The following is a 15,646-nucleotide window of genomic DNA, read 5'->3' as shown; positions in this document are numbered from 1 at the left end:
CTCCTGCCTGGCATTTCTTAATTTGTAGATTCATATTTATAAGTAATAACCTTAATAATAAGGAAGTGTAATGGCTTGTTTCAAATACGTTTTATTAAGGAACATATCCATGTTAACAAGTATACAAACAGAATTGTGACCTCCCCTTTTTACATAGGGTCTTATTTTAGTTTTTTATGTTTATTTAACCTTAATTTAACTAGGCCCTTTTAGCCCAAGACAACAGTATCATACATTTAAACAAAATGGACACCTACGAAAAACTAATGAAAAGGGAAAGAAAAGGAAAAAACAATAATGAAGTGGAATGCAATAGTGAAATTGTAGATAAATTGTAGTTTCTTTTGAGTCTGATAGCCTATGCCAGGGATTACCAACTAGATTCAGCCGCGGGCCGATTTTTATCTTGAGCGAATTTGCAGTCTACAAATCATTTGTAGACTGCAAATTGACCGCAAGAAGCCCAAACAGGTATAACATTTGACAAAAACATAATTTCAAACCTTGTTACATGTGTAAACAATCACATATACAGTGCCTGAGTTGTGTTACAGCCTGAATTCAAAATGGATTATATCGATTTTTTTCTCACCCATCTACACACAATAACCCATAATGACAAAGTGAAAACATGTTTAGACATTTTGGAAAATGTATTGAAAATTAAATACATAAATATCTAATTTACATAAGTATTCACATCCCTGAGTCAATACTTCGTAGAAGCACCTTTGGCAGCGATTACAGCTTTGTGTCTTTCTGGGTAAATTTCTAAGCGCTTTCCACATCTGGATTGTGCAACATTTGCCCATTATTATTTTCAAATTTCTTCAAGCTCTGTGAAATTGGTTGTTGATCATTGCTAGACAACAAATTTCAGGTCTTGCCATATATTTTCAAGTAGATTTAAATCAAAAAACTGTAACTTGGCCACTCAGGAACATTCACAGTCTACTTGCTAAGCAACTCCAGTGTAGATTTGGCTTTGAGTTTTAGGTTATTGTCCTGCTGAAAGGTGAATTCATATCCCAGTGTCTGGTGGAAAATAGACTTAACCAGGTTTTCCTCTAGGACTTTGCATGTGCTTAGCTCCATTCAGTTTATTTTTTTTATCCTGAAAAACGACCCAGTCCTTAACAATTACAAGCATGCCCATAACATGATGCATGCTTGAAAATATGAAGAGTGGTACTCAGTTATGTGTTGTATTGGATTAGCTCCAAACATAAGACTTTGTATTCAGGACAAAAAGTGAATTGCTTTGAACAGCTTCTGCCCCCAAATGGATAAATAGCTACACGGACGAGTTCACCTTGAATCTTTATTTACCTTTGATTTCAGTATTTGCACTGTCTCTATGCACACTCACAGAGCCCTACACACTCACACACTCTATCACTCCAACACACACAAACACTCACTCACACATAATATGCACATACATTTATACTGACACACCCGCACACCCACTCACATGCAAGATGCTGCTACTCTGTTTCTTATATCCTGTTGCTTAGTCACCTTACATCTATACATGTCTACCTCCACCACTCCAGTATTCCTGCACATGTAAATATAGTATTGGAACTGACTTTTTTAATATTTGCTGTATATAGTATGCTTGCTTACTTAATTTGCATTTAATATTTCTCTTTTTTTTCTAGTAATACATTGTTATTGATTATTGAGTTGTTGGGGTTTGAGTTGGCAAGAAAGGCATTTCACTGTTTTTGTGCATGTGACATGACATTTTTTTTTTGTATTATTACTTTAGTCCCTAGTTGCAAACAGGATGTATGTTTTGGACTACTTTTATTCTGTACATGCTTACTTTTCATTCTGAAATTGTAACTACAATGTTGTTGATCCATCCTCAGTTTTCTCCTATCACCACCATTAAACTTGAACTGTTTTAAAGTCACCATTGAACTAATGGTTCGATCCCTGAGCGGTTTCCTTCCTCTCCGGCAACTGAGTTAGGAAGTACGCCTGTATTTTTGTAATGACTCGGTGTACTGATACACCATCCAAAGTGTAATTAATAACTTCACCATGCTCAATGGGATAGTCAATGTCTTTTTTATATTTTTACCCGTCTACCCTTTTTTCGGGGCATTGGAAAACCACGCTGGTCTATGTGGCTGAATCTGTGTGTGAAATTCACTCCTCGACTGAGGGACCTTACAGATAATTGTATGTGTGGGGTACAGAGATGAGGTAGTCATTCAAAAATCATGTTAAACACTATAATGGCACACAGAGTGAGTCCTTGCAACTTATTATGTGACTTAAGCACATTTTACCTACTGAACTTTTTTAGGCTTGCCATAACAAAGGGGTTGAATACTTATTGAACCGCTTTTCTTTTTTTACTAATTTGTAAACATTTTGAAAAACATCATTTTACTTTGACATTATGGGGTATTGTGTGTAGGCCAGTGACAAAACAAATCTCAATTGAATCGATTTTAAATTCAGGGTGTAACACAACAAAATTTGGAAAAGGTCAACAGGTGTGAATACTTTCTGAAGGCACTGTATAGTATCTCTCTATTATGTGTGGGAATAATTTGGAACAGTTTCCAAAATAAAATTTGCAGGTGTTCTTACAGTCTTATGTCCAACAATTATTAGAAAACTTGGGGGCCCAAATAAAATCACCCACTGGCCAAATTTGGCCCGCGGGCCGCCAGTTGGGGAACCCTGGCCTATGCTTTAAGTTGTGTCAATACAAAAATTTGACAATCCACTCCAATCTGACATTTTTTTATTTGTATACTAAACTAATATTTAGAGGTAATAATAACTTTAATAACTTGAATAATAATTATAAAATGCTACTGATAATAACGAAGTGTAATGGTAATAGTGAAGTTGCAGAAAAAATGTACGTGTTTCTTTTGAGTCTGATATGTGCCAGTGACCATGTACATTGGCCTGGCCAATTACCATAACCTCAAATTCCAAGATGTCACAGCCCTACCTCCAAGAAAAGACAACCTCTCCCTCAGCAAAACAAAGGAGTTGATTGTTGACTTCAGGAAGTAGAGGGAACATGCCTCGATCCACATCAATGTGACTGTAGTAGAGAGTCACAAGTTTTAAGTTACTTGGCGTCCACATCACAGAGGACTTGTCATCACCACCACTCTTGTCAAGAGGGCGCAACAACGACTCTACTTCTTAAGGCGGCTGAAGAAAGCTCACTGTAAACACAATACAATCAAACCTACAATAACAGATGTTGACAGACTGTTTCTTCTGTCTTTTGCTCAGTCAGAGCTGCTCACTAATCTGTCTGTTATTTCCACTGGGTCTGCTCCATACATGGTGTTAAGTCAGGCTTTAGTAAGAGCCTTGTCATGTCTCAGCCTACCGGCTGACTCACGGTTACTCAGTCACTCTCTCAGTTACTTTTTACATGCATTTTACCTGTGTCGTTCTAAGACCTTTACACAAGTCTTCCTGTTGGGAAAAAAAACTTGGGCAAATGAAAGGGTAAGGCTAAACGATGACGGCAGCAATGATTCAGCAGAGCACAATAATAATCATGCCACTATCCACGGCAATGTTAACGCCACACACACCTTCCTATATCACACTCACGATACCCTCCGGTAGTGTGTATGCATGACATCTCTCTCGCCTTACACTCTCTCCCTTCGCATTTCGGCAGAATACACCTATCCCTGGCCTGTCACAGTATTCCCATATGAGAGGGTGAGCTTAGTTGTCCCATAAACAGCTACATTTTGAAAGGCCATTGTGAACACCACAGACACACAGTGTTTGCATTGTGTGTTGTAATCACTGTGTGTTGTAATAGCCACTGTATTACTCTGCTGTAGTTAGTGTATAACAGGGACGGAGCACAGATCTCATGGAACTGGGTCCTGGACTTCCTGACGGGCCACCCAAAGGTGGTGAAGGTAGGAAACAACACCTCCTCTTCACTGATCCTCAACACTGGGGCCCCACAAGGGTGCATGCTCAGCTCCCTCCTGTACTCCCTGTTCACCCATGACTGCGTGGCCAAGCACGCCTCCAACTCAATCATCAAGTTTGCAGATGACACAACAGTAGTAGGCTTGATTACCAACGATGACGAGACAGCCTACAGGGAGGAGGTGAGGGCTCTGGGAGTGTGCTGCCAGGAAAATAACCTCTCACTCAATGTCAACAAAACAAAGGAGATGATCTTGGACTTCAGGAAACAGCAGATGGAGCACCCCCCTACTCACATCGACGGGACCGCAGTGGAGAAGGTGGAAAGCTTCAAGTTCCTCTGCATACACATCACTGGCAAACTGAAATGTTCCACCCACACAGACAGTGTGGTGAAGAAGGCACAACAGTGCCTCTTAAACCTCAGGAGACTTGGCACCTAAAACCCTCAAACTTTTACAGATACACAATGGAGAACATCCTGACGGGCTGTATCACCGCCCAGGTATGGCAACTGCACTGCCTACAACTGCAGAGCTCTCCAGAGGGTGGTGCGGTCTGTCCAACGCATCACTGGGGGTAAACAACCTTCCCTCCAGGACACCTATAGCCCCCGATGACACAGGAAGGCCAAAAATACCATCAAGGTCAACAACCACCGATCCACTGCCTGTTCACCCCGCTATCATCCATAAGGTGAGGTCAGTACAGGTGCAGCAAAGCTGGGACCGAGAGACTGAAAAACAGCTTCTATCTCAAGGGCATCAGACTGTTAAATAGCCAGCATATTAAGAGGCTGCTGCCTATATACATAGACTTGACACCACTGGCCACTTTAATAAATGGAACACTAGTCACTTTAATAATGTTGACATATCTTGAATTACTCATCTCATATGTATATACTGTATTCTATCTACTGTATCTGAGTCTATGCCGCTCTGACATTGCTCGTCCATATACAGTGGCAAGAAAATGTATGTGAACCCTTTGGAAATACCTGGATTTCTGCATAAATTGGTCATAAAATTTGATCTGATCTTCATCTAAGTCACAACAATAGACAAACACAGTCTGCTTAAATTAATAACACACAAACAATTATACTTTTTCATGTCTATATTAAACACACCGTGTAAACATGCACAGTGCAGGGTGGGAAAAGTATGTGACCCCTTGGATTTAATAACTGGTAGACCCGCCTTTGACAGCAATAACCTCAAACAAACATTTTCTGTAGTTGCGTTCAGACATGCACAACGGTCAGGAGGAATTTTGTACCATTCCTCTTTACAAAACGGTTTCAGTTCAGCAATATTCTTGGGATGTCTGGTGTGAAGCATCTCAAATCGGGTTGGGGTCAGGACTCTGACTGGGCCACTCCAGAAGGTGTATTTTCTTCTGTTGAAGCCATTCTGTTGTTGATTTACTTCTGTGTTTTGTCCTGTTGCATCACCCAACTTCTGTTGAGCTTCAATTGAAGGACAGATAGCCTAACATTCTCCTGCAAAATGTCTTGATAACCTTGGGAATTCTTCACATACTTTACAGTTGGGATGAGGTTTTGATGTTGTTGTGCTGTGCCTTTTTCTCTTCACACAGTGTTGTGTGTTCCTTCCAAACAACTCAACTGTAGTTTCATCTGTCCACATAATATTTTGCCAGTAGCGCTGTGGAACATCTAGGTACATTTGTGCAAACTTCAGACGTGCAGCAATGGTTTTTTTGGACAGCAGTGGCTTTTTCCATGGTGTCCTCCCATGAACACCAATCTTGTTTAGTGTTTTACCTATCGAAGACTCATCAGCAGAAATGTTAGCATGTTCCAGAGATTTCTGTAAGTCTTTAGCTGACACTGTAGGATTCTTCTTAACCTCATTGAGCATTTTGTGCTGTGCTCTTGCAGTCATCTTTGCAGGACAGACACTCCTAGGGAGAGTAGCAACAGTGCTGAACTTTCTCCATTTATAGACAATTTGTCTTACCAAGGCTTTTAGAGATACTTTTGTAACCCTTTCCAGCTTTATGCAAGTCAACAATTCTTAATCTTAGGTCTTCTGAGATCTCTTTGTTCGAGGCTTGGTTCACATCAGGCAATGCTTCTTGTGAATAGCAAACTCAAATTTCGTGAGTGTTTATTGTAGAGCAAGGCAGCACTAACCAACATCTCCAATCGCGTCTTATTGATTGGACTCCAGGTTAGCTGACTACTGACTCCAATTAGCTTTTGGAGAAGTCATTAGCATTGGGGTTCACATACATTTCCCAACCTACACTGTGAATGTTTAAATGATGTATTCGTTATAAACAAGAAAAATACAATAATTTGTGTGTTATTAGTTTAATCACACTATGTTTGTCTATGGGTGTGATGAAGATCAGATCAAATTTGATGACCAATTTATGCAGATATCCAGATATTTCCAAAGGGTTCACATACTTTTTCTTGCCACTGTATTTATATATTCTTAATTCATCATTCTTGTACTTAGATTTGTGTGTATTGGGTATATGTTGTGAAATTGTTAGTTATTACTTATTATATATTACTGTACTGTCGGAGCTAGAAACACAAGCATTTCGCTACACCCACAATAACATCTGCTAAACACGTGTATGTGACCAATAAAATTTGATTTGATTCTCAAAGGAACAAACAGCTGTATAGAAAAATGCCTACAAACAGAAACACAGGCCGAGAGAAAAGGAGACTTCTTCATTACGCATGTCGACCACCACTCCAGCATCTATATAAGTGTGTGTGTGTGTGTGTGTGTGTGTGTGTGTGTGTGTGTGTGTGTGTGTGTGTGTGTGTGTGTGTGTGTGTGTGTGTGTGAATAAATGCATGTCAGTTCTGCTGTTGGAGAGGATGTACAGTATTACTGTAGGTTCAAATGTCACACAAGTTGGTTTTTATGCAATCTGTGCAGTGGGTGCATGCTCTCAGAATAACAACAACAGAGAAGCAGATCAAAGTGTTGATGATGTGTGTCTTACCCTGATCCTCCTCATGGCTGCTACGATCTCCATACGACTGTTGGGCCTGGGAACATCCAGACTGCCCACATACTGAACAACACACACAAGACATATGTTATAGAAAAGACAGATATACAAAACCCAGTTCTAGATAGGACAATACACTCAACATACAGTTATAGACACAACAAAACACAACAGTATGTTTTGATAACACTATAAAATGCATGACACCTCTCCTTGCAATTATCCTGTGTAAGTGGTTATGCATAGCCTAGTAGCTGATTGCAACCAATAAGTAATTATATGTAGCCTTCTAATATTGTTTAAGACTATATAACTAGTTATTGATTTTTCGAACTGTTATTATACTGCTATGTACACTTAGTGTTTTATTATAAGCATCTTGTAGGATACATCTCAAATCTTCAAACATTAGGATTTGTTATGTGTTTTACAAACTTAAATGTATATAATGTTCTGTGTTTTCTGTTTTGCCTCCTTTTGACTAATTCATTAACAATTGTTTGAGTAAGAACAGTCAATATTGAGTACTCTGGTGAAAGTAGGCTACAGAGATGGAGGGAAATGTGAATGTTTGCAGGTTTGGAAAACTTACTCCTAGAAAGCACATTTGCAACATATGGGGGTGGGGGAAATATGACAAATTATCTAAAGTCACTTGAAATAAGTCACGTTGTTATCACAAACGTGCACCTGTCCTGAGTTTTATAACGCAACCATGTCCAATTACATTTTCGGCTAGTCCTATCCCAAATGAGACCTTTGAAGTTGGACACCAACATATAACGCGGCGGCAGAACTGTTTCAAGACGCTCAATGGGAAAGACAATGAATACAGGGAAAACATCAAAGTGCCTTGTTTATTCTAGAAAATGTATATATACATTTCACCTTAGCTTGAAAATGTATCCCGTGTTGGTACGCCTCTTCGTTATGGAGGGGGACCCGCGAATCCGCGACATCGTCCACCAGATTGTACCTGTTCCGTCCTGGCATCTTCAGTCCTATCACTCTGGACCTACCAAACGCGAGTGAAGGAAACACTACCAGAGAACGATGTTAACATGGGAAAGAACACACGTTACGAGGCATATACACCCCTGACCCATTGAGATATGGCACACAAAGTGAGCTCCCCGTGGAGACCTGAGTCCATTGTTGCGATAGCTCCGCGAGAGTGGCGCGAGGAGGGGACCCGTCCACGGAAGGGACAGATTTGGGCGCCTCTTTTTCTTTTATTCCAAGAGCGCCTAGTCTTGCTGCTGACACTCCCTTTGTCAATACAGTGTTCTCTGTTTAGCAAACCTAATCATCCCATAGCCTGTCCAATACTAAACCACAATAGTAACGTCTCTCAGGTAGCCCTAGCATGGGTCTGTTGCAGGTGGCCGTTGGCCGCTTGCTGGTGGATGTCGCTTTGCCGGTGTTTTTGAATCTCGGTCATCGTTGGTAGCATTGACGCTGAGCCCTCCCGTTTCAAAGCCATAGACGTTAGTTCAGAGCGAGTCCTGATTGGAGCAAAGTTCCAATACATGACGTAACCCAGTGTTTTTGGGATGCGTCGACAAATAAACGCTCAACCATAAATAATAGTACATGTCCCACCCTTTGTCCTGTCAAGGCCGTTTCTTTAAAATCCTATCACAGTGTAACATGTTTTTTTACTTGATTGATTTAAGATTGTAAAAACTCAGCCTGGTGAATAGCCTATTGAAGCCACATGTTGATGACCCGTACCACTACACCACTGGCTACAATGTAGCAACTGTAAAGCTTATGCGCTTAGAAAAAAAAAATATTTGGGGATCTATACATAACTTTTTGGTTCTTTGGACGAGATTCAATAACCATTTACTAAAAAAGGAAGGATAGATTTGATAGGATAGGATTGATAGGATAGGATAGATAGATAGGACTACCTACCCAGTGAAGCCAAATAACCTTGAGGGTTCTATCCAATGATGTATATAAACCCTGATTGCTATGCTATATATTGCCATTTAAGGGGCCATATTGGCACTCCCCAGTCGTAGTAGTCCTCAATAGAAATGAATGGAATTCGACAGTGTTTCAATTAAATGTTTCAAACGCAAAATTACATGTATCTTCTGTTGTTGTAGTGGGGACAGCAACATTAGTAAGCTACTCTAAAAAATATATATACTTTTAGGAAAACCTTCAGATAGTATTCAGACCCCTTTACTTTTCCCACATTTTATTACGGTACACACTTGTTCTTAAATCGATTAAATAAATATAAAATCTGCAGCATTCTAAACACAATACCCCATAATGCCAAAGTGAAAACAGCTTTTTAGAAATTTTTGCACATTTATTAAAAAAAACAGAATACCTTATTTACATAAGTATTCAGACCATTTGCTATGAGACAAAATTGAGCTCAGGTGCTTCCTGTTTCCATTGATCATCTTTGAGATGTCTCTACAACTGAATTGGAGTCCACCTGTGGTAAATTCAATTGATAAGACATGATTTGGAAATTCACCCACCTGTTTATATAAGGTCCCACAGTTGACAGGGCAGGCCAGCGCAAAAACCAAGCCATGAGATCGAAGGAATTGTCTGTAGCGATCCGAGACAGGATTGTGTCGGAGGAACAGATCCGGGGAAGGGTACCAAATCATTTCTGCAGCATTGAAGGTCCCGAAGAACACAGTGGCCTCCATCATTCTTAAATGAAAAAAGTTTAGAACCACCAATACTCTTCCTAGAGCTGGCAGCCCGGCCAAACTGCGAAATCGAGGAAGAAGGGCCTTGGACAGGGAGGTGATCAAGAATGCGGTGGTCAAACTGACAGAGCTCGAGAGTTCCTCTGTGGAGATGGGAGAATCTTCCAGAAGGACAACCATTTCTGCAGCTCTCCACCAATCAGGCCTTTACGGTAGAGTGGCCAGACGGAATCCACTCCTGAGTAAAAGGCACATGACAGCCCGCTTGGAGTTTGTCAAAAAGCATCTAAAGACTCTCAAATCAGACTCTCAAACCATTCTCTGGTCTGATGAAACGATCCAACTCTTTGGCCTGAATTCCAAGCGTCACGTCTGGGGTAAACCTGGCACCATTCCTACGGTGAAGCACGGTGGTGGCAGCATCATGCTGTGGGGATGTTTTTCAGCGGTAGGGACTGGGAGACTAGTCAGGATCGAGGCAAAGATGAATGGAGCAAAGTACAGAGAGATCCTTGATAAAAACCTGCTCCAGAGCGCTCAGGACCTCAGACTGGGTCAAAGGTTCACCTTCCAACAGGACAACAACCATAAGCACACAGCCAAGACAACGCAGGAGTGGCTTTGGGACAAGTCTCAATGACCTTGAGTGGCCCAACCAGAGCCCGGACTTTAACCCGCTCGAACATCTCTGGAGAGACCTGAAAATAGCTGTGCATCAACGCTCCCCATCCAACCTGACAGAGCTTGAGAGGATCTGCAGAGAAGAATGATAGAAACTCCCCAAATATAGGTGTGCCAAGCTTGTAGCATCTTACCCAAGAAGATTCGAGGCTGTGATTGCTGCTAAAGGTACTTCAACAAAGTACAGTGTACAGGGTCTGAATGTTTATGTAAATGTCATATTTCTAAAAACTTGCTTTTGTTTTGTCATTATGAGGTATTGTGTGTAGAATGATGAGGGAAAACTAATTTTAGAATAAGGCTGTAACCTATCAAAATGTGGAAAAAGTCCATGGGTCTGAATATTTTCTGATGCATGCATGCATGTATGTATGTATATATACATACACACACAGCTCTCTTTGGCAAGGGGAAGATCTAATTCATATTTCATATTTTGCAAGTGTTGCAGAGGTCTGAGTGGTAAAGACCAAGGTTCTTACACACCCGTGCTGTTGCAAACTAAATGCTAGCTAGAAGAAACAGGAAATAATGTGTTTAATAAAAGCATACACTCTATATATAGAACATTTTGGTCAATTCAAAATTTGACTGCAATTCTGATTTTTTTTTTAAAACACCTGCCAATCCATTCCTGCTTGATGACACAAGAGGACGGTGGTTGAATCAACTTCCAAGTAGGGATGATTTGCAGGTTGACTCATAAGCCGCAGTCCCCGCAGTTATATCCGCGTGGCGGGCGGGTTTAGGGTCATTAAATATTGTGTGGATGAAGGGCCGGTGTGTGGCAGGCAGCTGAATAAAGAGAAAACAATAGCCTATATGAAAAAATCCAAATGTATAATTCTTGTGCAATTTATCCCCTAACTATAGGCTACATTGAGCTTTTTCTTTCATTATTTTTAGGCTTTCTGGCATTATTATGTAAACTTAAGCTTTAGGGTCTAACTCTAGCTACGCACCAAATAGCCTACACACCTATCGCCAAAAGCTTTTGGGAATGGGCAGAGAGTCAGAGTTTAAATTCAATAAGAGAAAAGCTGCGAAATGGAGAGTTGGTGAATGGTAAAAGAGAATGATTGCAGTGCCAGCTATGTTTTGTGTGATGATGTTGAGGCGCGCTATACGAATTTGGCAGTCACAAGACGGGGACTTCAAATAGGCCTATGGCACGTCAAGGGAACTGTATCCTTTTCTGTTCAGATGGGTTAAATGGAAACTGACATCTGGACACTGACAGTAGGTCTATAACCTCACACAGACTTCATTTTTACTCCTGCATAATTAAGCCTTTTTTGCATTAAAATTATAGGCCTACACCAAAATGTAGCCTACATTTTGACTTGGGAACAGGTGTTGAGAAATATTTCTATCAACATCTTGAGAGAATGAAAATGTGCAGTTAGCACCTTTACAGACGGTCCATATCTTTATCAGCATCATGAAAGCTGAAAGTATTTCCACCACATCAAGTATCCATCCAAGCAGACATTAAATCTTATCAGAAACATGTCGAGTCATTTTCACAGCTTTCTATTTCCTTAAAACCCTTTCAAACTCATGTAGTTTGGAAATTTTACACAGAAAATCTTTCCAGTTTTTTAGTTATTGCATTCTCCCCAGTCCCTAAACATATTTGCTCTGTGAAAGAAGCAAAGATGACTTTAACAACGTCAACTAGATTGAAGCATTCATTCCATCAATTTATGACATTCCAGTGAGCAAGGCTTTATTTTAGTCTTCAAGGGCAACATATAGGCTAATGACAGAAGAAAAGCTGCATGTATATACAGTTGAAGTCAAAAGTTTACATATACCTTAGCCAAATACATTTAAACTCAGTTTTTCACAACTCCTGACATTTAATCCAAGTAAAAATATCCTGTTTTATGTCAGTTAGGATCACCACTTTATTTTAAGAATGTGAAATGTCAGAATAATAGTAGAGAATTATTTATTTCAGCTTTTATTTCTTTCATCACATTCGCAGTGGGTCAGATGTTTACATACACTCAATTAGTATTTGGTAGCATTGCCTTTACATTATTTAACTTGGGTCAAACGTTTCGGGTATCCTTCCACAAGCTTCCCACAATAAGTTGGGTGAATTTTGGCCAATTCCTCTTGACAGAGCTGGTGTAACGGAGTCAGGTTTGTAGGCCTCCTTGCTTGCACGTGCTTTTTCAGTTCTGCCCAGAAATTCTCTACAGGATTTAGGTCAGGGCTTTGTGATGGCCACTCCAATACCTTGACTTTGTTGTCCTTAAGCCATTTTGCGACAACTTTGGAAGTATGCTTGGGGTCAATATCCATTTCGAAGACCCATTTGCGACCAAGCTTTAACTTCCTGACTGATGTCTTGAGATGTTGCTTCAATATATCCACATAATTTTCCTCCCTCACGATGCCATCTATTTTGTGAAGTGAACCAGTCCCTCCTGCAGCAAAGCACCCCCACAACATGATGCTGCCACCCCTGTGCTTCACAGTTGGGACAGTGTTCTTTGGCTTGCAAGCCTCCCCCTTATTCCTCCAAACATAACAATGGCCATAAGCCAAACAGCTCTATTTTAGTTTCATCAGACCAGAGGATATTTCTCTAAAATGTATGATCTTTCTCCCCATGGGCAGTTGCAAACCGTAGTCAGGCTTTTTTATGGCGGTTTTGGAGCAGTGGCTTCTTCCGAGTGCTGAACGGCCTTTCAGGTTATGTCGATATAGGACTCGTTTCACTGTGGCTATAGATACTTTTGTACCCATTTCCTCCAGCATCTTCACACAATGTCCTTTGCTGTTGTTCTGGGATTGATTTGCACTTTTCGCACCAAAGTACATTCATCTCTAGGAGACAGAACGCATCTCCTTCCTGAGCAGTATGACGGCTGTGTGGTCCCATGGTGTTTATACTTGCATACTATTGTTTGTACAGATGAACATGGTACCTTCAGGCGTTTGGAAATTGCTCCCAAGGATGAACCAGACTTGTGGAGGTCTACAATTTTGTTTCTGAGGTCTTGGCTGATTTCTTTTGATTTTCCCATGATGTCAAGCAGAGGCAATGAGTTTGAAGATAGGCCTTGAAATAAATCCACATGTACACCTCCAATTGACTCAAATGATGTCAATTAGCCTATCAGAAGCTTCTAAAGCCATGACATCATTTTCTGGAATTTTCCAAGCTGTTTAAAGGCACAATCAACTAAGTGTATGTAAACTTCTGGGCCATTGGAATTGTGATACAGTAAACTATAAGTGAAATAATCCGTCTGTAAACAATTCTTGGGGAAATGAATTGTGTCATGCACAAAGTAGTGTCCTAACCGACTTGCCAAAACTATAGTTTGTTAACAAGAAATTTGTGGAGTGGTTGAAAAATGAGTTTTAATGACTCTAACCTAAGTGTATGCAAATTTCTGACTTCAACTGTAATTATAGACAAGTTGACTAACAACTTGCCTACCAAAATGTCAGAAATTATAAGCAGAAACATATCTGCTGAAAAGAAATCCTGCACCCCTTGTCAAAAAAAATAGTTCAGCTGTTTCTCAATGGCCTACAGCCATTTTTTATATTTGCGGGTTATAGGCAATTTATGCTCGTTCTGAAAATGCGATCCGTAGGATCCATACGGAGGGTTTGATGCAATTGCAGAGCCTCTGGAGGCTTGCTGAAGCCAAATCGAGTTCTTATTATACATTATTTATAATAAATTATGTATACATAATCTACCTTCTCTCAGTCAGCAACAGTCTTCTAATGGCTTCATGAAACATAGGCTGGTCCCTCAATCGACTCCACACTGTAATACTGAAATAAAATAAACAATTAACTAATTGCCAATGTCAGGCTGGGTATGTAGCTCTTTTTGGCATATCCCATAATAAAAAAAATGACGTTAATTTGAGTTAGCTGGCTAACTTGTAAAGTGGCGAATAAAAATAGCCTTTTCTGTTTAGCTAGCTGCTTACAAACGTGCTCTAAACACTTCAACTTTATCTAGCCTATAGTTTATCATATGACTTTGGCTTCATATATTTGAATTAAATAATCAACTTTGCTTACCTTAACACATTGAAAAATAACGTGCTTATTGGTAAGCTACTTGCAGGTGGGTCAGCTGTTTGTTCAACCGCACCAGCCCGCAATTGCTAAAGCCAATTTATGCTTGCTCTGGAAATGTGGGGGGAGGGTTGAGAACAGAGCAAAAGACACTAATGGACAAGTTGTATTGCATTGGTAAAGAAGTTAACGAGGACCATCATTGGGTGGCAGGTAGCCTAGTGGTTAGAGCATTGGACTATTAACTGAAAGGTTGCAAGACCGAATCCCCGAGCTGACAAGGTAAAAATCTGTGCATATTTCCAAACTATGTTTGCATATAATGACAATCAATTCTAAAAAACATTGCTGATATTCTTGTCTATATGTTGATTAAATTATATTCTTCACTCAAAATATGACTATTTAATAGTAGACAATTCATAAATTGCACCATGCAGGCCTCTATATGGAACCATTTTGGTTCAGTGAAGAAAAACCTCTAGGGTTCGGATCAAAGAACCCTATAAAAGGGTTCTATTTAGAACTTTTAGGGGTTCCATATATGAAGCAAATGATACCCTTTTTGGTTCTATAAGGAACCTTTTTTCTCAGCGTGTACACTACAGTGAGGGTAAAATAACTTAGTAACAATGTAGCACACAGTGTGAACAGTACCAACTATGATGTTAGCATTCAAGATACAGAAGAATCAGAAAAAAGAAGAGCTGAAGCTGTTCCCAGGGTGAATGACGATGGGATGTATGGAGTGAATATGGCCTGCTTTTTTAACACACACACAGCAAATATTAATTTAGCATATTAATTTGAAATATGTGTTACACTTATAATAAGCTACCAATAACTCATTGGATAGCATTTATAATCAAGTCTTTTTTTTAAGCTTTTTATCAGATCAGGGTCAAAATTAATCGTAATCAATCACAAGTTTACTCAGGTGTCATATACATGTGTAATGAGCCTAATGAAATGATATCTGGCATTTTAGCTGCAAATTTCTTTAGCGACACGAGCACCGGGGGCTCCCGAGTGACGCAGCGGTCGAAGGCGTCACTACAAAACCTGGTTCGATTCCAGGCTGTATCACAACCGGCTGTGATTGGGAATCCCATAGGGCGTCGCACAATTGGCCCAGCGTCATTAGGGTTTGGGTTAGGGTTTGGCCGTCATTGTAAATAAGAATTTGTTCTTAACTGACTTGCCTAGTTAAATAAAGGTTAAATCAAAATAAATAATTAAAAAACAACAGATGTATGCAGAAAGAGGCA

General features: G+C 40.0%; 1 protein-coding gene across 5 annotated transcripts in view; it reads right to left on the bottom strand.

The window, feature by feature from the left end:
- The window catches only part of si:dkey-34e4.1 (carboxyl-terminal PDZ ligand of neuronal nitric oxide synthase protein), a 204,242-nt gene extending 189,367 nt beyond the window's left edge, over positions 1-14,875 (bottom strand). For 2 of the 5 annotated variants that reach the window (XR_008753913.1, XR_008753914.1), the window contains exons 1-3: positions 14,382-14,875; positions 7,840-14,126; positions 6,943-7,014 (exon numbers count right to left, since the gene is read on the bottom strand). Coding sequence is in view for 3 of the 5 variants with exons in the window: in XM_055873905.1 (XP_055729880.1) it covers positions 6,943-7,014; positions 7,840-7,944 (177 nt within the window). In the remaining 2 variants the exon portion in view is untranslated. Of the gene's footprint in view, positions 1-6,942; positions 7,015-7,839; positions 14,130-14,381 lie in introns of those variants that run through there. The other 3 variants (XM_055873905.1, XM_055873903.1, XM_055873904.1) reach the window with 3 other exon arrangements.
- Between the last annotated feature and the right edge of the window lie 771 nt (positions 14,876-15,646).

The sequence above is a fragment of the Salvelinus fontinalis genome, chromosome 21, assembly GCF_029448725.1.
Source record: "Salvelinus fontinalis isolate EN_2023a chromosome 21, ASM2944872v1, whole genome shotgun sequence".
In the NCBI taxonomy this organism is placed as follows: Eukaryota; Metazoa; Chordata; class Actinopteri; order Salmoniformes; family Salmonidae; genus Salvelinus; species Salvelinus fontinalis.
This window is presented reverse-complemented; position numbering and strand designations above follow the sequence as displayed.